The 27,488-nt window shown below is 43.9% G+C and overlaps 1 protein-coding gene across 1 annotated transcript in view; it reads right to left on the bottom strand.

Moving 5' to 3' along the window:
- LOC126175142 (uncharacterized) overlaps positions 1–27,488 on the bottom strand; it is a 163,917-nt gene that overhangs the window by 81,516 nt on the left and 54,913 nt on the right. Inside the window, exons 7-8 of the mRNA XM_049921702.1 lie at positions 5,476–5,704; positions 2,790–2,929 (exon numbers count right to left, since the gene is read on the bottom strand). Coding sequence (XP_049777659.1) covers positions 2,790–2,929; positions 5,476–5,704 — 369 coding nt within the window. The remainder of the gene's footprint in view (positions 1–2,789; positions 2,930–5,475; positions 5,705–27,488) is intronic.

Here is a 27,488-nt window from a genome sequence, read left to right as displayed (position 1 = left end):
GAAGTGCTGGGTGGGTGGATTGGACAGGTCTTTGAACTTGGTCTTCCACAGGGATACGATCCCTTAGGCAAGGTGGTGAGATTGGAAGTGGCACAGGAATGGACTAGGATGTGGAAATTGTGTCAGCGACAGGAAACCACTTCAGGAGCGGTGGAAAGGGTCTTGGATAGGATGTCCCTCATTTCAGGGCATGATGATACATAATCAAAGTTCTGGCGAAGGATGTGGCTCAGCTGTTACAGTCCGAGATGGTACTGGAAGACAAATAGGGCATTCATTTTGCAGCTAGCTTTTCAGGATGGTAGGAGGATTTGGGGAGTGTGGAGAAACGGGACAAGAAATCTGCCTGAGGAGGTGTGGGTCATAGTGCTTGTCTGTGAAGGGCTTGGTAAGATATTCAGCAGACTGGGAAAGGAGTTCTTGTCACTGTAGACAAGCTGTCCCCAGGTGGCCAGGCTGTAAGGGAGGTATCTTTTGGTGTGGAAGGGTCGGCAGCTGTCAAAATGCAGGTGGTTAGTGGGTTTAATGTCGGAAGGAGTGTGGATGGAGCCATCAGTGAGGAGGTGGTCAACGTCTAGGAAGGTGGCATGAGGACAACCAGGTGAAGTGGATGGGAGAGAGAGTGTTGAATATGTGAAAGAATGAGGATAGGGTGTCTTAGCCCTGTACGCAGACCATGAAGCTATCGTCAAAGAACCTGAAACAAACCAGGACTTTGGGTTTTTGGGAGACTAGGAAAGTATCCTCCAGATAGCCCATAAACAGATTGGCATAGGAGGGCGTCATGTGCGTGCCATGCAGGTGCACATGGTTGTGCCATGGATTTGTCTGTATACCTTCCCTTCAAACAAGTAGTAGTTATGTGTTAGGATAAAATTAGTTACATAAACGAGGAATGAGGTAGTGGGCTTGGAGTCTGGAGGACATTGGGAAAGGTAGTGCTCAATTGTGGCATGACCATTAGCATTAGGGGTGTTGGTGTATAGGCAAGTGATATCAACAGTGACCATTAGGGACCTAGGAGGTAAAGCAGTGGGGATGATGGAGAGTCAGCAAAGGAAATGGTTGGTGTCTTTGTTGTGGGAAGCTAGATTAAGGGCAATTGGTTGGGAATATTTGTCAATGAGGGGTGAAATCCTTTCAGTGGGGACACCATAACCAGCTACAATGAGGCATCAAGGATTGTTAAGTTTGTAAATTTTTGGGGAGCATGTAGAAGGTGAATATGTAGGATGTCAAAGGGGTGAGGAGGGCAATGGATTCAGGGTAAAGGTTCTGGAAAGCGTCCATGGCTTGAAGCAAGGATTGGAGGTTATCTTAGCTGTCCACCACAATGAATGTCCACCGTCAAACTGCGGCCAAGAGCAAATTAGACCATCCTGTAGCACAACATGCAACTGATCATAACGTGCTCGATTTCAATGGCTGCTTCACAACCCAGGCCATCGGGATACTCCTCTCTATCAGCTGCTTGTCTAAACTGTGCAGGTGGAAGCTACCCTTACAACATATTTTCCGCTCCTAGCCTCAATCTACTGTTCCTACACTCTCCATCCAACAGTTTCTGCCCCCTTTTCTCCTATCACCTCCTCCCTTTTACGTCCCCTCACTGTGTGGCCTTTGCCAATGCACCTGCCCTCCTTCCCCCTTCACTGCTGCTTTCCTTTTCCGCTCCCCATTTTCCCCCTACACCCCACCTCCTGACGTTGCACCTGGCAGTCTTGTCAGGCCACCATCTAGTTCCTGCATGCCCCTTCAGACAGCGCTCTTCTCTCCCTCCACACATATCCTGCTATCCCTCCCCCTCTCCTGCCCCATTCCAGATTGCTATTCACATGACTGTTGCATTCTGGTCAGAGCTGCCATTGGTAGCAGTCATATGTGCAGAGGTGCACTTGGTTGGTTGGTTGGTTGGTTGTTTGGGGAAGGAGACCAGACAGCGTGGTCATTGGTCTCATCGAATTAGGGAAGGATGGGGAAGGAAGTCGGCCGTGCCCTTTCAGAGGAACCATCCCGTCATTTGCCTGAAGTGATTTAGGGAAATCACGGAAAACCTAAATCAGGATGGCCGGACGCGGGATTGAACCATCGTCCTCCCGAATGCGAGTCCAGTGTCTAACCACTGCGCCACCTCGCTCTTTGAGGTGCACTTGCTTGTGTGTATTTAAGCATGTTTTCTTGGCTGAAGGAGACTTTGGCCGAAAGTGATAATGTGTAACAGTCTTTTCGTTGTGCCTGTCTCCAACTCAGCAGGTCATCATTATGGTGAGTAATAAACTATCCATTGCTAATATTGTTAACATCTAGCAGTCTCTCTCAGTGTTTGTCTATGTTGTAAGTAGCAATCTCTCCTTTTCACATAGTATTCCACTCCCGATTTTCCGTTACATACATGCCACATATTGTTAACATTCCAAATATGTAAAGGAATGAACGTCCATTGGTGCAGGCACATCCACAACATGATCCGCCATGCATTGTTGATACAAGGAGGATGAAGAAATGGGTTAGAACGTAACATCCTTTTGGCATTGAGGTAACTGAAGCTAAAGTTAACTCAGTTGGACCAGTGAGTGGGAGGAGGAAATACCAGCCACTTGCTCCTTTAGAGACTCCCACATTCACCTACAATGATTTAGAACAACCATGGAGAAACATTAATGAGCATTTCTGGATAAAGATTTGAGTGTTGCCTCCCTCAATACAAGTCCAGTGTGTTAGCTATTATGATGCCTCACTTAAAAAATGAGGAACACTGAAGCAAGTATACAAAACAATAAAGTACTTACAGAGGGAAACTTGCGTCCATCATACGAGCAAATAACCGCATTTATAACACCCAGGCGATGAAAGTTGCCCACAATAGCGTGTATCCGGTCCTTGTTGATATCATTGGCAAATAATACACCAGTGTTCTTCATCACAGCAGCTACAAAACACAAAACAAAAACCTACATTTATCTACGAGAATAAAAATCAAAACCAGCTTAAATGAAAACATTTGTTCACAATAGTATGAGAAAAGTAAATAAGCAAGGACCACAAAAGAAAAGAAAAGAATTGTAACTTTGAGGATGATAGTACAACTCTCACATAACTATAAATTAATTTTAATTGGACGAATGAATATGCTCTTCACATTACAATAAAATGATGGAAGAAACAAGTGGAAATACCGGTGATGGTATCATTTTCAGCAATAATCTGCAATCTGAGAGCAACACACTTCTTTTAGTTATTCTGGAACCAATAACAAAATATGTTTTTAACTAGAGCAATATTTGTCATACACTGATCATCTTCAGAGACCATGATGGAAAAAACAAAGAAAGTCTAAACCAAAATTAAAAAGGGAAAAAAATGCCAATTCAGTTGACAAGTGATGTAAAGTGCAATTATCTGCTTGGATGTATAGAGGACATACAGAGAAGAGGACAAAGTAACATTGCATGTTGTGGAGATCTTGCTTACTATGTAATGCGTAAGACTTGCAGGTATGAATCGTATACACCTCGAATTCTATTTTAAATCACTCATGGACCATTTTCAAGTGCATCTCTGACATATGTGGATATATCATCCTCGTTTCATCATATAAAAATCAGAGAGAACATGTCCATATCTGTTACTGCACTTGAGAATGGGCCATACCTAAAACTAAAAATGCTAAGTAAAGAACAGTTTTAAAATACAGCCTGGTGGCATCATGCCACAAATTTGTCAAGTCTGCCCACCTATAAGAAAATGATCATTCACTTTAATTATATTCATTTGGATACAGATTTGTTACATGATCACAGAGTAATCTTCTTCATTTCTCACAATGATCCCAGCATCTTAGTTTACCCTTGGTATCCCCTTCAGTGAATGAAAGAATTTCAAAAAATCCAAAGAGGTAGAAATTCAACAGTGTATTTAAATTTTTATCTGGCACTCTCAATACTGCTGTTTCTGTGACTGGTTCTGCAAGAATAAAACTGAAAAGTCAACTTATTGGTATGAACATTTACTTTTATTTTTGAGACAAACCATGTACATTATTTTATCTACAGAAATTACGGTCACTTTACAATATAGTCTCTCTTTATTTCCAACTTTTGCCACCATTCTCTAAGGATCACAATTCTCTTGTAGTAGAAGCCATTCCGACCGCCCAAAGAGACTAATATAGTGCTTTTTCAGAATCCTCCAGAGTCATGTAGTGTTAACCTCACACCTATTCTTTTGCAGTACATAAAACAGGGTAGTCAAACATGCAGATTCAGGACTGCAGGGATGGTGGGGGAGACTTTCCCACCCAAATGTCTTGAGTTACTTCAGTGTGATACATTCAGTGCGAAGTCGTGCATTACCTTACTGCACAATGATTCTCATCTGAGAATGTGTACTGTAAATGCTACAAGTGTACTGGACAGCATTTATCAGCTGCCCAGGTTCATGAAAACCAACCAAAAGGCAATTCCCTGCAAGCCAGAAGATGCAATCCTTACCTGTTATAAATGGTGCCTTTTCATAATTTGGTGTTCTGTTTCACAGCAATGATGAAATCTGGTTTCATTTTATGTCACAATACTCATCAAATGATCATCTCCTTCATTATGAAATCTCTAAGAACACTTTGTGTGACAGTTTTTTACTGAGTTGTGTTGACTTTCATCAATAACTCCTGAAACCAAAAACTTTTCAACAATCATTTGAACAATTTGCTGCACCGTACCAAGTTTTGTTACGATTTCATTCACAGCGACAAATTTGTCTTCCCTGATGAGCTTGTCAATTCTTCCCTCACTGCATATTAAGGAGACAGTTTGAGGACGACCATTACAAAACTCATCTCGGGTGTTCGTTTTCCTGTATTTGAAGGATTTATCCTAACACTGCTAGCATCCACACCCGTATCTCCACATCAATACTGAAGCCTGCGATGAATTTCTGATGCAAATCTTTCCTCTATGAAAAGCAATTCAATGACACCACATCGTCAAAGCTAAACTTCCATATTGGCCAGTTTGTAAATATGTACTGCTGCCACGAGATAAATGTTAATGGCGTTACAATGGGTCAACACATAGTGTCATGTCTGCAGATTACAATAATGTTGTTTATATTACACTGTTATATTTGCAATTGTAATGAAAGGTTGCTCGAAACATACAGTGTGACCCTAGTCAGTACGTGCTCTAATCTACACCAAATCCATGAAACGTATATTATTAAGTTCATAAAAGCAAATATTTTCTTGTCCTGATCTGGGCTTCATAAGAAACAGAACAATAAAATGTGATTCAAGACTGTGTGCAACTTACAATACAGAAAATATTAGAGTTAATACACTCGAGATTCCAAGACCATTAATTACATATGCACATCATAACGGGATCTACAGGAAGAACTGCAAAAACTGTGGACAAAAGTATGACAGCACAGGTGCACTACAGAGAACCCTCACAACGTGACCCCTGGCCCATGACTCACCTATGTGCGAGGCCTTGCCGCCAGGTGCAGCACACATGTCGAGCACCCTCTCACCCTCCTGGGGAGCGAGCGCCATCACGGGTAGCAGGCTGGACGCACCTTGCACCATGTAGTGGCCCGCCAGGTACTCAGGCGTCGCTCCCAGTGCCACCGAGGATGAGTACACCACCAGCCCGACCTTGGTCCACTTCCCGACCGGGTCGAGGTTCGCGCCTCTATTGATGAGCGCCTGTGAGGGATGCACGTGAGACACAATTATCATTTCCTGTAGTAACAGTACTGTAAACTTTCTTATGTCAAAATGTTAACTGCCAACACCTACATCTACATATGAAGGGGCTAGTTTCAAACCTGGCAATCTCCTCTTTTATCATAAATTGATTTAAAGGTACTGGATTAACTTTGATATAAAATGCTAGAGAGCTAACATACCATTTCAAATTATTTATGAATGAAGGAGACGACTCATCAAGGGGCAGAAGCACTGCATCATCAGTAGGCACTTGAAACAAAAGGTACAGAGCTTGGATAGCTTTTGGAAAGCACTTATTTTTTCTAGCTGTGGGAAAAACATGCAAACGTGCACACACACACACACACACACACACACACACACACACACACACACACACACTCGCATGACTGCTTCCCTACATTGTGCATCAGTCGACTGCCAGCGCTCTTTACTGGCCCACGGTGAGTGAAATGAGGTGAAGTTGGGGTGGGGTGAGTGGTGACAGGCAGGGAGAGGTTTGGGAGGAAGCATCTAGCAACATGTGGGAGAGATGGCCGGGCATGCGATTTCATAGACTGGGGCGCAAGGTAACAAAACAACTAGATGATGTGTGGACACAAACTGTGCAAGTGGCTGCATGTTGTGCCACTGGGAGGCTCACCTTGCTTTTGGCAACAGTTTGGTGGTGGCCATTCATTCTAGTTGCCAGCTGGTTCATTGTCATTGCTGTGCAGCAGTTGCAGCAGAGCTGGTATATAACATGGCTGCTTTCAAAGGTGGCCCAGCCTCTGATGAGGTAAGAGAAGCCTATGACAGGACTGGAGTAGGAGGTGCTGGGTGGGTAGATGGTCAGGTCTTGCATCTAGGTCTTGCACAGGGGTATGATACCTGTGGCAAGGGATTGGGGATGGAGTGGCATAGGGATGGACTAGGATGTTGTGGACTTAGTGAGGGGTTGTAAGTGTCTGGGATAGTACATCCCACATTTCAGGGCATTATGATAGGTAATCAAAGCACTGACATGGTTCAGTCACTACAGTCCATGGTGGTATTGGATGACAAGCAGGGCACTTCTTTCTGGTTAGTTCTTGAGATGGATGTGAGGATCAGGTTTGTGTGAGAATATGGCATGAGAAATCTGTTTGTGAATTATGTCTGGAGGGTATTGCCTGTCTGCAAAGGCTCTATGAGGCCTTCAGTATACTGGGTGATGGAGTTCTCATCACTGCAGATGTATCTACTGTGGGTGGCCAGGGAGTATGGGAGGGACTTTTGGGTGTGGGAAGGATGGCAGCTGTCGAAGTGCATGTACTGTTTGTGATTGGTAGGTTTGTTGTGGACCGAGGAGAGGATAGAGCCATCAGAGGAAGAGATGGACATGGTTCAATGGGTAGTGGTGGACAAGGTGAAGTGGATAAGAGAGGAGGTGTTGAAGTTGTGGAGGAATGAGGATACGATGTCCTTGTCTTGGGTCCAGATTATAAAGATGTCATCAATAAACCTGAACCAGATCAAGGGTTTGAGGAATGTTTCCTCTAGGTTGTCCATAAAGAGGTTGGCATAGGAGAGTGCCATATGGGTACCCATGTCTGTGCCATAAACTGATTTGTATACCTTCCCTTCAAAGGTGAAGCAGTTATGGGTTAGGATGTAGTTGGTTAGGTGGAAGAGGAATGATGTGGTGGATCTGGAATCTGCTGGGTGTTGGGAGAAGTAGTGTTCAATCGCAGCAAGGTCATGGGCATGAGGGATGTTGGTGTATAGGGAGGTTGCATCAACAGTGACAAGTAGAGATCTGGAAGGTAAGGCTGTGGGGACGATGGAAAACCTGTGCCATAACTGGCTGGTATCTTTAATGTGGGAGGCTAGGTTTTGGGCAATTGATTGGAAATGTTGAACATGGGCCGACAGTCTTTCAGTGCGGGCAATGTAACCAGCCACAATGGGGAACCCAGGATTGTTACATTTGTGGGTTTTGTGGAGCATGTAGAAAGTGGGTGTGCGGGCTGTTGTTTGCATGAGTAGGTATATCAATTCTGGGGAGACGTTCTGGGAAAGTTCTAAGGATTTCAGCAAGGATCAGAAGTTATGTTGGGTTTCTGGGACAGGGGAACTCCGACAGAGTTTGTTGGTGGAGGTGTCTGACAAGGCAGAGGCCCTCTGCAAGTTAATCACTCTGGTTTGTACATGTATCGTCATATCGTTGGCTTGGTTGCAGAGTATCTTTGCGTGTGGCTGCTTTTGCAGAGTCGAGCATGGAAGACAGATCTGCTATGTTGTGTTGTGGGTAGCTCTGCATGGAAAAGGCATTATTATGGAAGTTCAAGTGTGGCTACAAGTGCTATAACTGTGAAGAAATGAGATATGGAAGTGGATTTTCAGTGAGAAGTGCGTAAATAAGTAATTAGAGATGAGCAGTGCCACCGATAATGTATTTCAGTATCCACCTGTTTGCATGTCGTACATACAACATCAATCATCTGCGTCTTGTTCGGCCTCCGGGAATGAACTAATGTTAATCAGTAATACACTTTACCACAAAGAGAGCATTCAAGTGCCAGTAGTGAGCGTGGGAAAGTGCATTCGGTCATTGCGTTTCCGCATCAGCAACAATCAGCCACGTTGCGACAGTTATGTACACGCTTCTACAAGTGAGAACTGAGAATTGTAAATTAACTTTTATGAACAGTGTTACATGATTACAAGTGTCAAGGAGGACTGGTATCAGATATATGTGTGTACATGATGAGCGTAAGAACTTTTGTTCGACCATTCAGTTTCTGCATCATCAACAATCACCCGCGTTGTGTCGGTTATGGGTACGTTCATCCAAGTGATAATATGGACAGGTAATCATCATCATCATTGGCTGTGTATCTATTCGGTCAGAGTTAAGACTGTGAAATACATGTGACATCATGAAGTACAACAGTGACAGACATTAACATCGTCATGAATACTGTACATTAATAAGGGAGTGATAATTATGACCTCCCATCAAATCAGCAAGAATATTAATTGGCATCAACAATTAAGGTTTAGGGTGTAATCAATACAACTTGTGATTTTCTTATTGTCTCAGAATATAATTATTCATACCAGACATAGGACAGTGTTGCGTTTAGTGTTGATTGGCTACCCTAAACCCGCTCGCATATTTGTATACTTAATTTCAGGCAAGCTGCGCTGTGTGCAGCAGAAATAAAATGACCATCTCAGGAGTATCAGGTGCGTGGCGTGAACAGGGCACACGGTCAAAGCGAGGACAGTTTAAGCGTCCCTCACCAGTTGTACCCCCATGTGTGTTACATGGTGACCATGACCATGACATGCCTTTAAAGAGAGGATAAATGTCAAAGAAGTAGTTGGAATGACTAAGATATGCTGAGATATTGATCTGCGACTAGCACCACAAGGAGATTTGGGAGCTCTGAGGAAGAAGCAGTGGAGATGGGAAGGCATGGCCAGCAAAGAAGACACTGAACCTGTTGTTGAACTGCAGTTACTAAAACATCAAGACTATGAGATCACAGAAGAATTTATGAGGGTACTGCGAAAGTACAGGCAGGTTTTTTCAAGTGAACCGCTTACAATAAAGACAGCTGAGTGCAAATTACAAGTGAAGGAGCATGAACCATTTTTCATACAGCCTTAAGCGATACCTCAATCGAAACATGAAACAGTGGAAGAAGAGTTTCAGAGTATGTTGCAGAAGGGAATAGAATGTAATCAGTGCAACCTGTGATTTTCTTATGTCTCAGAATATAATTATTCATACCAGACATAGGACAGTGTTGTGTTTAGTGTTGAGGGGCTACCCTAAAACCGCTCGCATATTTGTATAGTTAATTTCAGGCAAGCCAGCACCAGTGTGGAGCAGAAATAATATGACCGCCGCAGGAGTCTCAGGTTGTGGCAAGGACAGGGCGCACGGTCAAAGCAAGAACAGCTTAAGGGTCCCCCACAAATTGTATCCCCCGGGCGTGTTATAGGTAGGCTACATCATAAGAGTGGTGGAACCTTTGCCTGTTGGGAGGATGATAAGGTCAGGATCTGTTTTTAGATTGTGTAGGGCAGTCCGTTCTTCTGTTGAAAGTTTATTGGTCTTAGGTAGAGACTGGGGAAGGCTGGTGAGGCCAAGATGGAAGTTAGGAATTCCTGAAAGGTGACCAGGGGTGGTTAGGTGGGTGTGTGGGTGGGTCACAGTTTGTTGGTGGTATGAATTGGGACAGGCAGGGTTTGATGTAGGGATTTGAGTGCCTTTGATTGGAGGGTCTGGTGGCAAAGAAGTGTTTCCAGTATAGGAAACAGGAGGAGGAAAGTAGGTCTTCCACAAGTCCAACACATTTAAACCTGGGAGTAGGGCTGAATATGAGGCCTTTGGGTAAGACAAACTTCTGTGGGGCAGAGGATTTTGGTAGAGAGGTTAACAACACTGACCTGGGATTTTTTCAGCTCTGGATTTCAAGGAGTGTTGGTAGAGGTCTTTAAAAGATATGATAGGTTGAAAAGGTCAGCTACGCAGCGTCTGGGTGCTATGAGGAATTGACAAGGACGAACAGCGTGGGTGGGATGAGGGTTGGATAGTGGTGCCCCAAGATGGGAGTGGGATATCAGCAGCATGGATAACTTGTGAAGGTGGTGTTTAGAATGTTCTTCTAGGTGCTGGAGTGTCAGGATTTCAATTGGGGTTATGAAGTGTAGGTAGTGGGGATTGCATATAACAGTATTTTGCAGAGGGAGTGTAGATGGTTCAGGAATGTCTCTGATGTGGAGATGTGTTTTTGTAGAGATAGGATTGTCGTCAGGGAAAGGGACTGGTGGAATCACCTAGTATGCTGAAAGCCTCACAAAACTCTTTGCAGACAGGCAATACCCTCCACATCTAATTCACAGATTTCTCATGCCATAACCTCGTACACACATGATCCTCACATCCATCTCAAGAACTAACCACAATAAAGCACACTCCTCGTCACTCAATACCATTGTGGACTGGAATGAATGAACGACGTCCTTCGTCAGTGCTTTGGTTATCTATCATCATGGCCTGAAATGAGGGACATTCTACACAAGGTACTTCCACAACATCCTAGTCCATCTCTATGCCACTAGACCCGCAACCCTTTGCCACAGAATCATATCCCTGTGGAAGACCGAGATGCAAGACCTGCCCAATTTACCCAACCAGCACCACTTACACCAGTTCAGTCATAGGCTTCTCCTACCCCATCAGAGGCTGGGCCACCTGTGAAAGCAGCAATGTTGTATACCACCTCTGCTGCAACCATTGCACAGCATTTAACATTGGTATGACAACAAACCAACTGTCAACTAGAATGAATGGTGGCTGCCAAACTGTTGCCAAAAATAAGGTGGACCACCCAGTGGCACAATATGCAACAGAGCACAGCATGTGAGATTTCAATGGCTACACAGATCACTGCTCAATATGTGTATCATTAAGAGAGCAGGTCAGGAAAGAAACTGATCCTAAAAAGAAAACTGATCTAATGGCTATCAAAAGTATTTTACAAGCTGAAGTATTTTATGTAGCACTGTATCGACCAGATGAAGATTTATTGATATCTTCTTTTGATATAGAGAAAAATTTGGTGCTCTTTGAAGATCAGCAGGCTTATTATAGTAGGCACCTATACCTGCAACATTTTACAGTAATCAAAGCGACATCAACAGCTCTTCTGGCAACTAGCAATTGTTTCTGTTACATATGGACAGAAGATCAGTTCCCAAAGGAACTAATCAGGTCACCTTTGCTCTGTCTCTGCTTACAGAATACAAATATATAAAGATTCAGTACAGTTAGATTAGTATTACACAGATGCTCTGGTCAAAACAAAAACAGAATTATTGTATCTATGTGCATGAAGTGGTTGCTGACAGATGCATATAATATAATATATTTGTACTGCAACTTTACTTTCGTGATAGGCAACATTCCTTCAGACCCCCGACAGGGTATTTGAAAAGGTATTCAAATGGCATGAAGTGATATCCAATGCTAAGGAACATCTAAAAATAACCAGAAACTGTACTACCTCATTTAAAGCAGCAGATGACTATCAAATGTTAACACTGGAATAAACAGCCCGATACTCATCTCAAGCAAGCAGGATCCTGGCATTTCCAGACCTTCACTGCAATAAGATAGTTCTGAAGTGACATATAAACAGAGAGAAAAAAAATATTAGTTTGAGCTGAACAAACCTACACGAGTGATTTAGGCTGTTGGAACTGCATCACCAGCAGAAAGGGGTCTGTCGCTTATATTAACCCCGAGGTCATCCCACTAGGTAATCCCCACAAAGTGGCATCACTAAAACTGACAGATGTTGAAAACCTACTAAGAACACATGGTGGAGAGCAAGGGAGATAGTACAAAGAACTTCAAAAAGTGTTTTCAAGAAAAGAACAATCATCATCTGCAGATGTTGATGATCCATTGTGTGAAAATGTAGCAGATGATGACATAGCTTTTCACATTTAAAGGAGACAGAATAAAAATGGAGTGAAATAAGGGTTATTTATTTAGTTATTTGAACTTTCCCTTTATCTTTCATCATACATACAAATGAAATCAGTACTTCAGAATCTATCTGAACTGTGGAAATTTTTGTACTATTTTTAACAATATAAAGAAGACTGATTAAAATAACATCCTGGATTAAAACGGAATTTTTACTTCTCATTACATCAACATAGCCGTTTCCCTATCCTACTACATCAAAGTCAACAATCTGCAAGTACTGTTTTAAAGTCAGCAGTCTCCATATCTTAATCCCATATTACGTTACACAACCAGTGTTTACTTATAAGTAGATCAGAAAATGCGCTCTCATTGGTCCAAACAATTGTTATAAACAGACAAATATGAACAAAACTGATGAGAAATACATGTAACTGTTTTTTTGCATCTGTGACAAAATCAGCGAGAGTGGAGAATGCTGGGTTTGAAACTAGCCCTCATAATACACCCTGCAGGCCAATGGGCAGTGCACAATAGAGGGACTTTTTACCAGTGTCAGTAATTTACTGCCTTATTCCATTTGTGTATACAAAGATTAAAAAATTACCTAATGTTTGCGTCTGGACACATCAGAATCTACCTTTCCTCATCCTTGTGATTCCAATGCAGGATATGCAATGATAGCAACAGAACTGTCTATTGATCTTTCTCTGTTACCACTTCTTTAAATTTACCTGTCAGGGTTCGACAAGAACTTCACCTTTCTTGTAAGAATTTAACTTCTGAGAATACCTTTATTATTCATTTGTACAGACTATACCAACCTGTTACAATCTTGACAGCATATCTCTGAATTTCATTCTTTCGAGTTTACTGTTGTACCTACTCGATAAGCCCTCTGACCAGTCGATTCATACCTAGATTTGGTCACACTTGCATCACCTACAGAATTTCCTTTATAGATGCACCGCAATTTCCCAGAATCCTTCCAACAAATCTAAGTCTCCCACTCATGTTTCATAATACTTTGTTTACATGTTCATCCTATTTCATCTCATTTCTTAGCATTAACCCTAAATAATTATTTTGGCATTCTGGTCTGAGTGGAGCAGGCTGTCGCATGTGTGAGATTGTGAGATGTGCCTTTCTTGTGTGAATAATTGGTGTGTGTGTGTGTGTGTGTGTGTGTGTGTGTGTGTGTGTGTGTGTGTGTGTGTTTCTGATGAAGGCTGTGGCTGAAAGCTTATGTCTGCAACTTAACATGTCATCTTTACAGTAAGCAACAATCTATCTTTTCCTCACATTGTTTACAGTCTAACCTGTAGTTTCCATTGTTTGATTTTGTTTTATTTAAACTATGCTACATCCTCCACATGTCTACCACTAATTTTGTAATCTAATACTGTGAGATTCTCTCTCTTCCCCATTATTATCATTATCTTGCATTTATCCTCATTTAAAGTGAGCTGCCTTTCATTGGACCAAGCAAAACTTTTGTCCAAGATTTTCTGCATTACATTACAACCAGACAACTGGAATATCTTCCTGTAGAAAACAGCACCATTAGCAAACAATCTGATAGCACCACTGACATTAACTGATATGTCGTTTATGCATACTGAGAACATTAGGCTTGCTATTATGCTTCACAGGGGCACTATAGTTTCTGACAAACATTTTATGTCCAGTGTGAAGCAGCAGGTTCTATTAGTCAAATAATGACTCAGTCAACTGAATATTTGTGAAGATATTCCACACAACTGCTACATGTCTTCACAGAAGGACTAGTTATATGTCATCAGTAAACATTTAACAGTTGCCCCTGAGCTGCTACGCTAGTAAGTCTACATCTACAAGGATACTGTGCAAATCACATTTAAGTGCTTGGCACACGGTTCATCAAAGCACCTTAACAATAACTGTCTATTATTCCAATCTTGAACAGTCCACGGAAAAACAAACACATATATATATATTTCTGTGCGAGCTCTGATTTCCCTTATTTTATTGTGATGATCATATCTCCCTAGGCAGGTCAGAGTCAACAAAATATTTTTGCACTCGGAGGAGAAAGTTGGTGATTGAAATCTCGTGAGAAGATTCCACCACAACAAAAGACACCTTTGTTTTAATGATGACTACCCCAAATCGTGCATCATGTCAGTGACACTCTCTTCCCATTTCACGATAATACAAAACAAAACATGCTGCCCATCTTTGAATGTTCTTGATGCACCCTGTTAATCCTATTAGGTATTGACCCCACACCATGCAGCAGTACTCCAAAAGAGGACAGACAAGTGTAGTGTAGGCAGTCTCTTTAGTAGATCTGTTACATGTTTTAAGTGTCTGCCAACAAAACAGTCTTTGGTTTGCCTTCTCCACAACCTTTTCTACGTGTTCTTTCAAATTTAAGTTGTTTGTAATTGTAATTCCTAGGTATTCAGCTGAACTTACTGTCTTTAGGTTTGACTGATTTACCGTGTAACCAAAGTTTAATGGAATCCTTTTAGAACCCTTGTGAAAGACCTCAGACTTTTCATTATTTTGGGTCAATTGCCAATTTTTGCACCACACAGATATCTTTTCTAAATTGTTTGGCAATTTGTTTTCATCTTCTGATGACTTTACTAGATGATAAACAACATCATCTGCAAACAACCTAAGACAGCTGTTCAGATTGTCTCCTAAATCGTTTATATATATAAGGAACAGCAGAGGGCCTACAACACTATCTTGGAGAAACAGAAATCACTTCTGTTTTACTTGATGATTTTTCATCAATTACTACGAACTGTGACCTCTCTGACAGGAAATCACAAATCCAGTCAACAAAACTGAGGCGATATTCGCAGTTTCACTACAAGCCACTTGGGTGGTACAGTGTCAAAAGCCTTCTGGAAACCTAGAAATACAGAATCAATTTGAAATTCCTTGTCAATAGCACTCAACACTTCGTGTGAGTTAAGAGCTAGTTGTGTTTCACAAGAAGGATGTTTTCTAAATCCGTGCTGACTGTGTGTCAATAGACTGTTCTCTTCGAGATAATTCATAATGTTCGAACACTATATATGTTCCAAAATCCTACTGCATATCAACGTTAATGATATGGGCCTGTTATTTAGTGGATTACTCCTACGACCTTTCTTGAATATTGATGTGACCTGTGCAACTTTCCAGTCTTTGGGTATAGATCTTTCTTCGAGCGAGCGGTTGTATACGATTGTTAAGTAGGGAGCTATTGCATCAGCATACTCTGAAAGGTAGATAGGAGTGGAAGACTTGCTTTTATTAAATGATTTAAGTTGCTTCACTACTGTGAGGATATCTACTTCTAAGTTACGCCTGTTGGCAGCTGTTCTTGATTCGAGTTCTGGCATATTTACTTTGTCTTCTTTGGTGAAGGTATTTTGGAAGGCTGTTTTTAACTCTGCTTTGGCAGCAATGTTGTCAATAGTAATTCCATTGCTGTCATGTAGAGAAGGCATTGATTGTGTCTTGTCGCTAGCATACATACGACCAGAATCTCTTTGGATTTTCTGCCAGGTTTCGCAACAAAGTTTTGATGTGGAAACTATTATATGCATCTAGCATTGAAGTCCACACTAAATTATGAGCTTCTGTAAAAGATCACCAATCATAGAGATTTTGCATTCATTTAAATTCGGCATGCTTTTTTCATTGTTTCTGCAACAATGTTCTAAGCCATTTTGTGTACCAATGAGGATCAGCTACAACATTTGTTAATTTATTTGGTATAAATCTCTCCATTGTTATCAATAGTATTTCCTTGAATTCAAGCCACGCCTGGTCTACACTTACACCGTTCATTTGGAAGGAGTGGAGAATGTGTCTCAGGAAGGCGTCAAGAGAATTATTATCTGCTTTTTTTAATAGGTATATTTTTTGTTTATTTTTGGATGATTCCAATATTCAATCTGGCCATGACAACCTTGTGTCCACTAATACCTGCAACCGTTTTTATGCTCATTGTTACAGCATATGGAGCAGTGCACTTCCCTGGTTTATTTCGAAGTTCTAAGCCACCAGGGAGGTTTTTTCACTGTCCCTACAAGAACAGTGAAAAGAAAGGAAAATATCAGCAAGGACTGAAACTCCACACTGAAAGCCAGGGATGTTGGTACAGACAGAGCTCAACTGCCTGTCTCAACATGACATGCCCCTATTTACGGGTACACAGAATGTCCTGGCGAACTACAATATTCTGTGAACCAGTAACAGCCTTAACCTTCAAAAATCGCAATTTTTAAATGATTAATAACTGAGAGAGGCAGGAATCAAACACGTGAATCACATGCTGCCAATCAATGACTATAACCCTCATGCCACAGCAGAAGATTCACAGCACACAGCAAGATTCGTTACGAGTACATTACATAAACTGATTTCCTTTATGTAACTACTTGTTTGCATTTTAATTAGTTGTCAGAAATTCCTTTTCCATTTCTTCGGCTTGCCACAACACATCTACATTTATATACATACTCTACAAGCCACCACATGTTGAATGGTGGAGGGTACCATGTACCACTGCTAGTCAATTACTTTCCTATTCCACTCACAAATGGAGTGAGGCAAAAATGGCTGTCTAAATGTCTCTGTAATAGCCCTAATTTCTCTTATCTCAATTCTGAATTGCAATATATCCCACATTCCCACAACTCTCCAGGCCTCAACCTCCGTCATTCCTGTCCTTTACATTCCTATCCCTTTTCCTGTTCCCAATCCAGCACTATACAGCCTTCTATTCCACCAACACACTCAGTCTTTTTACTTCTCCCCTTTTCTGCCCCCCCCCCCCCCCCATCTAACCTCCCAAGCTGCCCTACTCTCTGTCCACCTTGTACCTGTATGCTTCCACAAGAAGCACTTTACCAAACCCCAACCCTCCGCATCCCAGCCTCCTCCTTACCCCCACTACTCAAGACAGACTGCTCTCCCATTATGCGCAGTTGCTTGCAGTCTGTCTTCGGTAGTCAGAGACAGTGGTCGTGCGTGTGAGTTGTGTTTGTGCTAATGCATGTGTGTATGCTGTCTAAGTCAGAAGAAGGCCTTTTGGCCAAAAGCTCACTTATTCAGGGTGTATACGTGGACGAGGAAAACAATTTCCGGATTTTTCCCAGATTTCCCAGTTAAAAATGCACTTTCTTCCAGATGAAAATACACTTTCTCCCAGATGAAAATACACTTCTTCCGTGTTAAGTAACAGTATATCTTCCCTCGGAACTGTAAAACTTATCTATCCTTTCAAATGGTTGTGGTTTTATATGCTGGCGTAGAATTTCCCGGCACTTTTAGAAAACGAAACTCAGAGGAAAAAACACGTTTTGGAAAGATATCTGATGTGCAGCAACATGTACACTGCATATTTTCGTATTACGGAAGTATAAATACAAATTCCACCAAACACTGCATGTTACTTTCCGAAGGATTGAAATCGAGATTGCGATGCGCTTTTGTAAGCCAGTCATAGCTCGTGTCAAGCCATCTCGCCAGCCGATGGCAGCGGATATTCAGAGCATAGGACACGTGATGTAGTCAGCCAATAGCGACATCACTGTTAAGCAGCGTGAACACACAAATAGGAAAAGGTAATGGTTTAAATTAATATACATAGCGTTGCTACAAGAAAAGCAAAGCTTTCACGAATAATGTTGGATTAATAAGCTGCAAGAGACGCTAAGCTTTCGCACATAATGTTGATCTTTTTTGTGCGTGTTACACTTTAAGATACATCACACAAATGTTCCAGTAAAATTTTTAACAAAGACATAAATGTCTGATCTTCTGGGCGTGAAAATATTCTAAATTGTCGTCCTCAAAGATTTGATTTTTGAATGAGAGTCAAACGCTCTGTGATTTAAGAAATTCATCGGACATTCGCGCACAGAGTTCATCTTGTGTAAAAGGAAATTTACTTTACTTGAAAATAACGCTTTTCAAACATCCATTCGGAATATTTTCCCGAGACCTGTTAGATCTGTTTCAGCAGTTGCACCAGATGACAGGCATCGCTGCGCTTGCCCAGCTACGATGATGCAGGAAGCCCGTACGTTCGTACGTGTAAAACATTAAAAGATCTTACATTATGTCATAAAAGAAACAAGACATACTCCAAGAACATGGGAATTTTGTGAACTATACTAAAATGCATAATTCGGCTTAAAGTGCACATTTGTATGTCCAAATTCAAATGAAAATTTTCTTGGAGTATCAGTACCGTATTAACTCATGTTTGGTTCTTTATTATAGTATAATACCATAAGTGCTAGAAGATGAAAACATGAACTTGAAATGCAGCGAACAGTTGAAACTAGCCAATAGTGTGGAATTAAACACTTCGTGTGAAATAAATTGGACTCAGCAGAAAAGATTAATAAAAGTTGTTTTCTTTAACAAACCGACAAAAAAAACTTCGTGTTCTGCAAGGCGATTAACGCTTGACTGTCAGAAAGGTGGAAACAAAATCTGAAACTAATAACATATTTTAGCCTTTCGTAATTATGTGAATGAATTTTAATTCACTTGATAGCTGCCTGCTACAGAAATCCGTTTTGTTTTCACTTGACATGAGAGCAATAAACAAAGAGGAAACAACAAAATAACTTAAACATGGGTCACGTGGAGACTACCATCTCCCCAGAACAACTCAGTCTCTCCATGCATCAGGTCAGGATCTACGATATTTCCGAACCGGGACAATATTAGATAGTGGCGCTCCCCCTCCCTCAAGCGTTTGAGGCTGGACGCCAAAAACTTAAAAAATCGACTTTTCAAAAATCTTAATTTTGTAGCGCACATCTTTCTGAAGAGTCTGATACATAAAACATATATGTTTCAGGGAACGTAAAACATGTTATTTGGTCTTAAGTGTGCCGAAGTGCTGTGCCACGCCTCTTCACACAGCATTCTTCCATCGCACGTCTCTGTATTGCGCTCTGTGAAATTCAAACGTGCCATCAAACTATATTCAGGCCAGTGGAAATTAAAATGTCCTGCCCCAGTCAGCCGGTTTGACATCCTGCCCCTCTTAATATAATAAACTCACAATTAATAGCGGATGGGATTATTTGTAATAGGAAGAACAAGAACGCTTCAGAAAATTTGCACTCTTTATTGCCTATTAGCTAATAATTTGCCGTTTTGTGCGACATAAAATTAAATATAGGATACATAAAACCAGTAAAGACAGGAGACAAGCTAGACAGTACAAATTTCTTCAATCCTTAATGTCCTAGCATTTTTTTCTCTCTAATCTTGCTACAATTTTACATGGCGTGCTTTCCTTTCTAAGAAAGAATATATTACCTCATCAAAGTACGTCAACGTTTTGCTACATGAAAAAACGAAATGTCATAGTCTAATACTAGAAAAGCTGTTAATACAAATAGTACCCAAGACTGGTTTTTTTTTTTGTGGTTTTAGGGCGCACAACTTCAATGGTCATTAGCGCCCTGACTACTCTAAGAATGCACCGCGAGGCACAAGTTGACAACAACAACTAAAAGGGAAAACACGATAAAAGACAGACTGACAGGCATAGGATTAAAAAACAGCATCATCAAATGTCCTTAGAGAGGTTTGTCAAATTGATAAAACGAAGAACACGAGCAGCTGCTCGTGGGTCATCCGCTAAAATGGCATCGAAAGTACTTGGCAAGTTAAGATCTAGACGCAGTGTGTTAAAATCGGGACAGGACATTAAAATGTGTCGAACCGTCAGCAAGTGCCCACATGGGCAGAACGGCGCCGGCGCAGCCGTCAGCAGATGGCGATGGCTGAACCGGCGGTGCCCAATTCTTAACCGGGCCAAAACTACCTCCTCCCACCGAGAAGGGCGTGAGGAGGACGTCCAAGCCACGGGAAGAGGTTTTAAGGCCCGAAGCTTGTTGTCTGTAAGTGCAGCCCAATCGGCATGCCACAGCGATAAAATGCGCCGACAAATGACCCTGCTAAAATCGGACGAAGGGACACAACAAGAAGCTGTCCGAGGCTGTAGGACCGCAGCCTTGGCCGCGGCATCTGCAGCTTCGTTCCCAGGGATACCGACATGGCCAGGAACCCACATAAAGCTAACCGGAGAACCGACGTCCACCAGCTGCTGAAGAGAGCGTTGGATCCGGTGTACGAAAGGGTGAACCGGGTACAGATCACTGAGGCTCTGGATGGCGCTCAGGGAGTCGGAGCAGATGACATAAGCAGAATGTCGGTGGCGGCAGATGTAAAGAACAGCCTGGTAGAGGGCAAAGAGCTCAGCTGTGAAGACCGAACAATGGCCATGGAGCCGGTATTTGAAACTTTGTGCCCCGACAATAAAGGAACACCCGACCCCGTCATTGGTCTTAGAGCCATCTGTATAAATGAAAGTCATGTTGATGAACTTCGAACGAAGTTCCAAAAAACGGGAGTGGTAGACCGAGCCGGGGGTAACCTCTTTTGGGAGCGAGCTGAGGTCAAGGTGAACGCGGACCTGAGCCTGGAGCCAAGGTGGTGTGTGGCTCTCGCCCACTCGAAAGGTTGCAGGGAGTGAAAAATTAAGGTGTTGAAGGAGGCGACGAAAGTGAACTCCAGGGGGAGCAGGGCAGAGACATACAACCCGTATTGACGGTCGAGAGAGTCGTCAAAAAAGGAACGATAAGACGGATGGTCAGGCATTGACAGTAGCCGACAGGCATACCGACAAAGCAGTATATCGCGCCGGTAGGTGAGTGGCAATTCGCCAGCGTCAGCATGAAGACTCTCTACGGGACTAGTATAAAATGCTCCGATCGCAAGTCGTAAACCCCGATGTTGGATGGAGTTGAGGCGGCGTAAGATGGATGGCCGTGCAGAGGAGTATACGAAGCTCCCATAATCCAGCTTGGAGCGGACGATCGACCGATATAGACGAAGTAGGACGGTTCGATCCACTCCCCACGACATACCACTGAGAACACGGAGGACATTTAAAGAACGGGTACAACGGGCGGCCAAATATGACACATGTGGAGACCAGCTAAGTTTCCTGTCAAATGTAAGGCCTAAAAATTTGGTTGTCTCCACGATTGGGAGAGCAACGGGACCGAGTCGTAAGGACGGTGGGAGAAACTCTTTGTAGCGCCAGAAGTTAATACAGACCGTCTTCTCGGCAGAAAAACGGAAGCCATTGGCGACACTCCAGGAGTAAAGACGGTCAAGAGAACGCTGAAGACAGCGCTCCAGGACACGTGTACACTGCGCGCTGCAATACATGGTAAAATCGTCCACGAAAAGGGAGCCTGATACATCAGCTGGGAGGCAATCCATTATTGGATTGATCGCGATGGCGAAGAGAGCGACGCTCAAAACTGAGCCCTGTGGCACCCCATACTCCTGGCGAAAGGTGTCGGACAGGACAGAACCCACACGTACCCTGAACTGTCGATCCATTAAAATGGAACGAATAAAAAGAGGGAGGCGACCGCGAAGGCCCCATGTATGCATGGTGCGGAGAATGCCCGCCCTCCAACAGGTGTCGTAAGCCTTCAAATCAAAGAACACAGCCGCGGTCGGGCACTTCCGCAAGAAGTTATTCATAATGAAGGTCGACAAGGTAACCAGATGGTCAACAGCAGAGCGGCGCCTACGAAATCCACATTGTACATTGGTAAGTAGGCGTCGAGACTCGAGCAGCCAAACCAATCGAGAGTTAACCATTCGCTCCATCACTTTACAGACACAGCTGGTAAGCGAGATAGGTCGATAACTGGAAGGCAAGTGCTTGTCCTTCCCCGGCTTAGGAATCGGGACAACAATAGACTCGCGCCAGCATGCGGGAACATGTCCCTCAATCCAGATGCTATTGTATGTACGAAGAAGAAAACCTTTACCCGCAGGAGAAAGGTTCTTCAGCATCTGAATATGAATAGAATCAGGCCCTGGAGCGGAGGACCGTGATCGGCCAAGTGCGTTTTCGAGTTCCCGCATGGTGAATGGGGCATTATAACTTTCACAATTCAAGGAGCGGAAGTTAGGTGGCCTAGCCTCCTCTGCCTGTTTGCGGGAGAGGAAGGCAGGGTGGTAATGAGCGGAGCTCGAAACCTCTGCGAAAAAGCGGCCGAAGGCATTGGAGACAGCCTCAGGGGCCACAAGGACGTCATTCGCGACCTTCAAGCCAGAAACTGGTGAGTGGACCTTAGTGCCAGATAGCCGGCGCAGGCTACCCCAGACAACGGAAGAAGGAGTAAAACTGTTGAAGGTGCTTGTGAAAGCAGCCCAGCTGGGTTTCTTGCTTTCTTTGATAATATGATGACACTGAGCACGTAATCTTTTATAATTGATACAATTCGCCACTGTAGGGTGGCGTTTAAATGTGCGTAAAGCACGTCGACGAGCACGTAAAGCATCTCTACATGCTGCGGTCCACCAGGGGACCAGTACGCGACGTGGAGAAGAAGTAGGGTGAGGGATGGAATATTCAGCAGCAGCGAGAATGACTTCCGTGAGGTGTGCGACCTGACGATCGCAGCTTGTGAAGGTTTGATCCTGAAAGGTCGCCCTGGAAGAGAAGAGCCCCCAGTCTGCCTTGGAGATGGTCCAACTAGAGGAGCACGGAGAGGGGGTATGCTGCAGGAGATGGATAACACACGGGAAGTGGTCGCTCGAATATGTATCAGAAAGTGCATACCACTCAAACCGGCATGCAAGTTGGGGAGTACATATAGAGAGGTCTAAATGGGAACAGGTGTGAGATGTGTCCGAAAGAAAAGTAGGGGCGCCAGTATTGAGGCAGACAAGATTGAGCTGGTTGAAAAGGTCTGCTAACAAGGAGCCCCTCGGGCAGGATGCTGGAGAGCACCAAAGGGGATGGTGGGCATTGAAGTCTCCAGTTAACAAAAATGGTGCAGGTAGCTGAGCAATAAGTTGCATCATGTCTGCCCTGGTAACGGCAGATGACAATGGAGTGTAAACGGTACAAAAGGAAAACGTAAAAGTGGGGAGAGTAATGCGGATGGCAACTGCCTGCAGGCCGGTGTGCAACGTGATGGGATCTTAGTAAATATCATCCCAGACCAGCAACATAACCCCTCCATGAGCTGGGATACCTACCACAGGGGGTAGGTCAAAACGCACAGAGGTGTAGTGTGCCAAGGCAATTTGATCGCATGGGCGTAGCTTCGTTTCCTGGAGGGCTACGACGAGCGGACAGTGCAAGCGGAGCAGCAACTTCAAGTCCTCTCGGTTGGAGCGAATGCTGCGAATATTCCAGTGAATAAGTGCCATCGTAAGAAAAGGAAGATGAAAGAAGGGGTCACCTCGAAGGCCGCTGAGGGCCTGGCTTCAAGCGAGCACTGCCGCCGCTATCAGTAGGCGGACAGTCATCGTCCATTGTGTCTATAGGTTCATCGGCCATCTCGGGAGGATGGCCGGGAGGGGGAGCTTCCTCCGCCGGTGAACGGCCAGATGTACAGCTACCAGCGGTGCGGCCAGGCGAAACGGATGACGGCCTGGGGCGGCAACCGCTGGGTGGCGCAGGAGAAGAAATACGCCGTGGCGGAGAAGGAGAACTGTGCTTCCTATGAGCCTTTTTGGAAGGACGTTTGGTGGAAGTACCGGTCGAAGGCTGGGAGGTCGAGGTACGTAGGAAGTCTGCACGGGATGGTTCCTTCTTGAAGGCCCGTGCATCTGACTTCGGGGTCTTCGTCTTAGCAGAAGCTGATGAAGGGGCTGGTGTCTGTGGGGTGATGGGAGGAAAAGGAGACGTCGACCGCGTGATCTTAGCACTGGCCGAACGGACGACCGTGGTGCTGAAGGTCAGATCGCATGTCTGGGTTGCTACCTCCCTGGTAGTCCGAGGAGAGGCGAGGACAGTACTGTATTTCCCCGCTGGGAGCAGCGCGGGCTTCCTACTAGCCAATAGCTTGCGAGCAGCCGAGGTGGACACTTTTCTTTGACCCGAATTTCTTGGATACAGCGTTCTTCCTTATAGACAGGACAGTCGCGGGAGGATGCGGCATGGTCACCCTGACAGTTCACACAACGAGGAGACGGAGGTGGACAGTCACCCTCATGGGCATCCCTGCCACAAGTGACACATTTAGCCGCATTGGAACAAGACTGTCGAGTGTGATTGAAACGCTGACACTGGTAGCAGCGCGTAGGTGTCGGGACATAGGGGCGAACAGAAATAGCCTCGTAGCCCGCCTTGATGCGCGATGGCAGCTTAACACTATCGAAGGTCAAGAAAAGTGTCCGGGTCGGTACAAGGTCATTGTTGACCTTTTTCATGACCCTATGGACAGCCGTCACGCCCTGCTCAGAGAGGAAAGATTGAATCTCCTCGTCAGTCAATCTGTCGAGGGAGCTAGTATAGACTACACCACGAGACAAATTCAAAGTTCGGTGGGCCTCCACCCGGACAGGGAACGTGTACAGGAGTGTGGCCCGAAGCAGTTTTTGTGCCTGAAAGGCACTCTCAGTTTCTAGTAATAAGGTACCGTTATGCAACCTGGTACAAGATTTGACAGATCCGGCTATGGTATCTACGCCCTTCTGGATAACGAAAGGGTTGACAGAGGAAAAATCCTTTCCGTCCTCAGATCGAGAAACGACGAGGAACTGTGGGGCAGGCGGTAGTACTTTTGTCACTGGTGGCTGGTCACATTTCCGTTTTTGGGCAGAAGTCGAAAGAGACGGAGTAGAATCCATTGCGGAGGAATCCCCCATGATTACCAGCGTCTCCGATGGCGCGCTCCTTCCTTGTGGGGACCCTCTCAGAGGGCACTCCCGCCTTAGGTGAATGTTTACACCTCAGGTCACACCTCCCGAGAAACAGACGGAGGGACCAATCGGCATGGTCAGAAGGTATCAGCTCAGGCAATCACCCCTCCCCGGGCCTGGCCTTTACCAGGGGGTACGCGCGTGCCTTACATGTCTACCCAGGGCGGGGACTTAGGCATTACCCCGTCACCGGCTACGCGTGCGAACGCGTGGGTCGGCCTTCAGGCACGCACAGGGAGGAAGGAAGAAGAGGAAAAACAAGAGAGAGAGAGAGAGGGAGAAAGAGGACAGACTGTCTCAAACGCCGAGGCGGAGACCAGAGAAGGCAAGGAGAAGAAGGCAATGAGAAAGCAAGGAGAAGAAGGCAATGAGAAGGCAAGTAGAAGAAGGCAATGAGAAGGCAAGGAGAAGTCAAGGGAAAGAGTAAGGAAGACAGTGAGGTGGAGAAGAGCAAAGAAAGGAACCAACAAAAGGAAGGAAGAAACGAGAAGTGAAAAACCAAAATGACCACAATTATAGGTCGTGGAACCGTCCGTCTCCGGACGCAGGCACTAACTACCCCCGTGAGGGGGATGGACTCCTTTTAGTCGCCTCTTACGGCAGGCAGGAATACCTCGGGCCTATTCTAATCCCCGGACCCGCAGGGGGAAAGACTGGGGTGGCTTCTCGATTTGATTACATGTATTTTGTCGCTGTCTGTTAGATAAAACGAAATAGGCCTGTCTAATATTTCAGCAATTGTTACACACACCAAATAAACGAGACTGTTTTGCCACAAATGGTCATTTTTATAACACAACGGAATATAATTCACGAAATATCAATATCAAATACCTATTAGGCCTACTACAAGCAAAAAGTTTTATGTTAGGAAATAGTTTCACATTTCATTCATACTCTCTAGCTTCTGAAGCATGAGATCGAAAAGTAGTAGTACGAAATTTTTATATAAATTTGAAATCGTCGTATTCTTCTGCAATTTGTGGGAGTCCCCATTTCTTCTCCTTCCACGTTCTAACAAACAATCTTGTCGTCTCTAATTCTGTAACTATTCCTGCCAGTGTCAAAATTTATTCTCTGGTCAACTTCACAAAACCGGCCACAATCACCGGTTTCGTTATCCCGCATTTATTCTCTGGTTAGGTGTTATTACGTGTTCATACAACGCGTTTTCCTTGCTACCTCCAGAATAGAACTTTAGCGGCTGCTAGCTGGAGACTGTATAACGGGCCCTTAGTAGTGTAGCGGTCTAGCCAAAAATTTTCTGTCAAAATTTCATTTTCTTGGATCACTGAGAAGACAATATGTAATCTTTGTTGCCTGTTATTCCTGTTAGTCGTTTATTTCCACTCTGGTAGTATGAAACTATGGAATTCGCTAGTAATAATAACAACGCTTATCATTTGCAAACCCAGTCAACCACATAAGCAGCGATTGTCATTTACCTTTACATGTGTACGAAATTGCACTGCAATGTCAAAGAAGTCGACAGCGTGTATTGCACGTAGACCCATCCCCTTTTGTTTGCAGGAAAGTTTATTTCTACATGTGACAGGGATTCCCCTGGCAGAGACATCACGTACACTATGCACGCATTCAAAAATCAACTTATGATTCATTCAGCAATCAATATAGAATTTCATCAAAAATGTTCAAAAACCAACAGGGATGCATTCAAAATCGTATGAGTAATTGATAGACCAATGTGCCCTGGATGCTAGGCGCTTTGTGAAACAAGGTCTTACTCAGTAATATGAATCTGTCCCCCCCCCCCCCCCCCCCCCCCTCCCGCCCACGAAACTGCCACCCGGGGCCGATACCCCGGTTTTCCCCTGGCCCCTAGTTCCGCGCCTGTTGGGCATACGTGAATGTGGCAGCGTAGGCGCACCAGTAAAATTTTTTCGGATAGCATCTGGCTGCTTGCTGCTATTGCTTATACAGCTAACTTCCACACTTCTGTAGCCAGAAGCAGGAGAAGATACTACTCATACGCGACTAAACTGTATATGCGCATAAGCTCGCTCGCAACCGCTCGAAAGAATCTAATGTAAACAGTTGCGACGTCACGTTCATCAGAGGCAATCTGTTGTTATGAAACACTGCATAGTCTCCCTAAAGCCTTTGACACATTTTGCTGTTGGCAGATGCTTGTATGAGCACTGTGTTTTGTTCTTGTATATGGTGTATTTCCTTTGCAACTTAAGTTTTACTTTCGTTCGTGTTTAATTGCTGCAGTATTATTCTGCAGTAGCGAGATACAGTAATATTCTTGTTAGAGTATTCGTTCTTACCAGTCAAAGTCACAAAAATTTAACTTAAAACTAAAACAATGAAAAATTCCTGGAATTCTAAAAAATTCACGGGTTTTTCCCGGTTTTCTCCCAGATGAAAAAATTCCCGGATTTTTTCCGGATCTCCCGGTTGTTCCGGGTCGTATACACCCTGTTATTTAACAATCTTTCTGTTGAGCCTGTCTGGGACTCAATGTCTCCACTATACGGTCAGTATCAAGCTATCCGTCAGATTACTTAT

The sequence above is a fragment of the Schistocerca cancellata genome, chromosome 3 (genome assembly GCF_023864275.1).
Source record: "Schistocerca cancellata isolate TAMUIC-IGC-003103 chromosome 3, iqSchCanc2.1, whole genome shotgun sequence".
NCBI classification, from domain to species: domain Eukaryota; kingdom Metazoa; phylum Arthropoda; class Insecta; order Orthoptera; family Acrididae; genus Schistocerca; species Schistocerca cancellata.
This window is presented reverse-complemented; position numbering and strand designations above follow the sequence as displayed.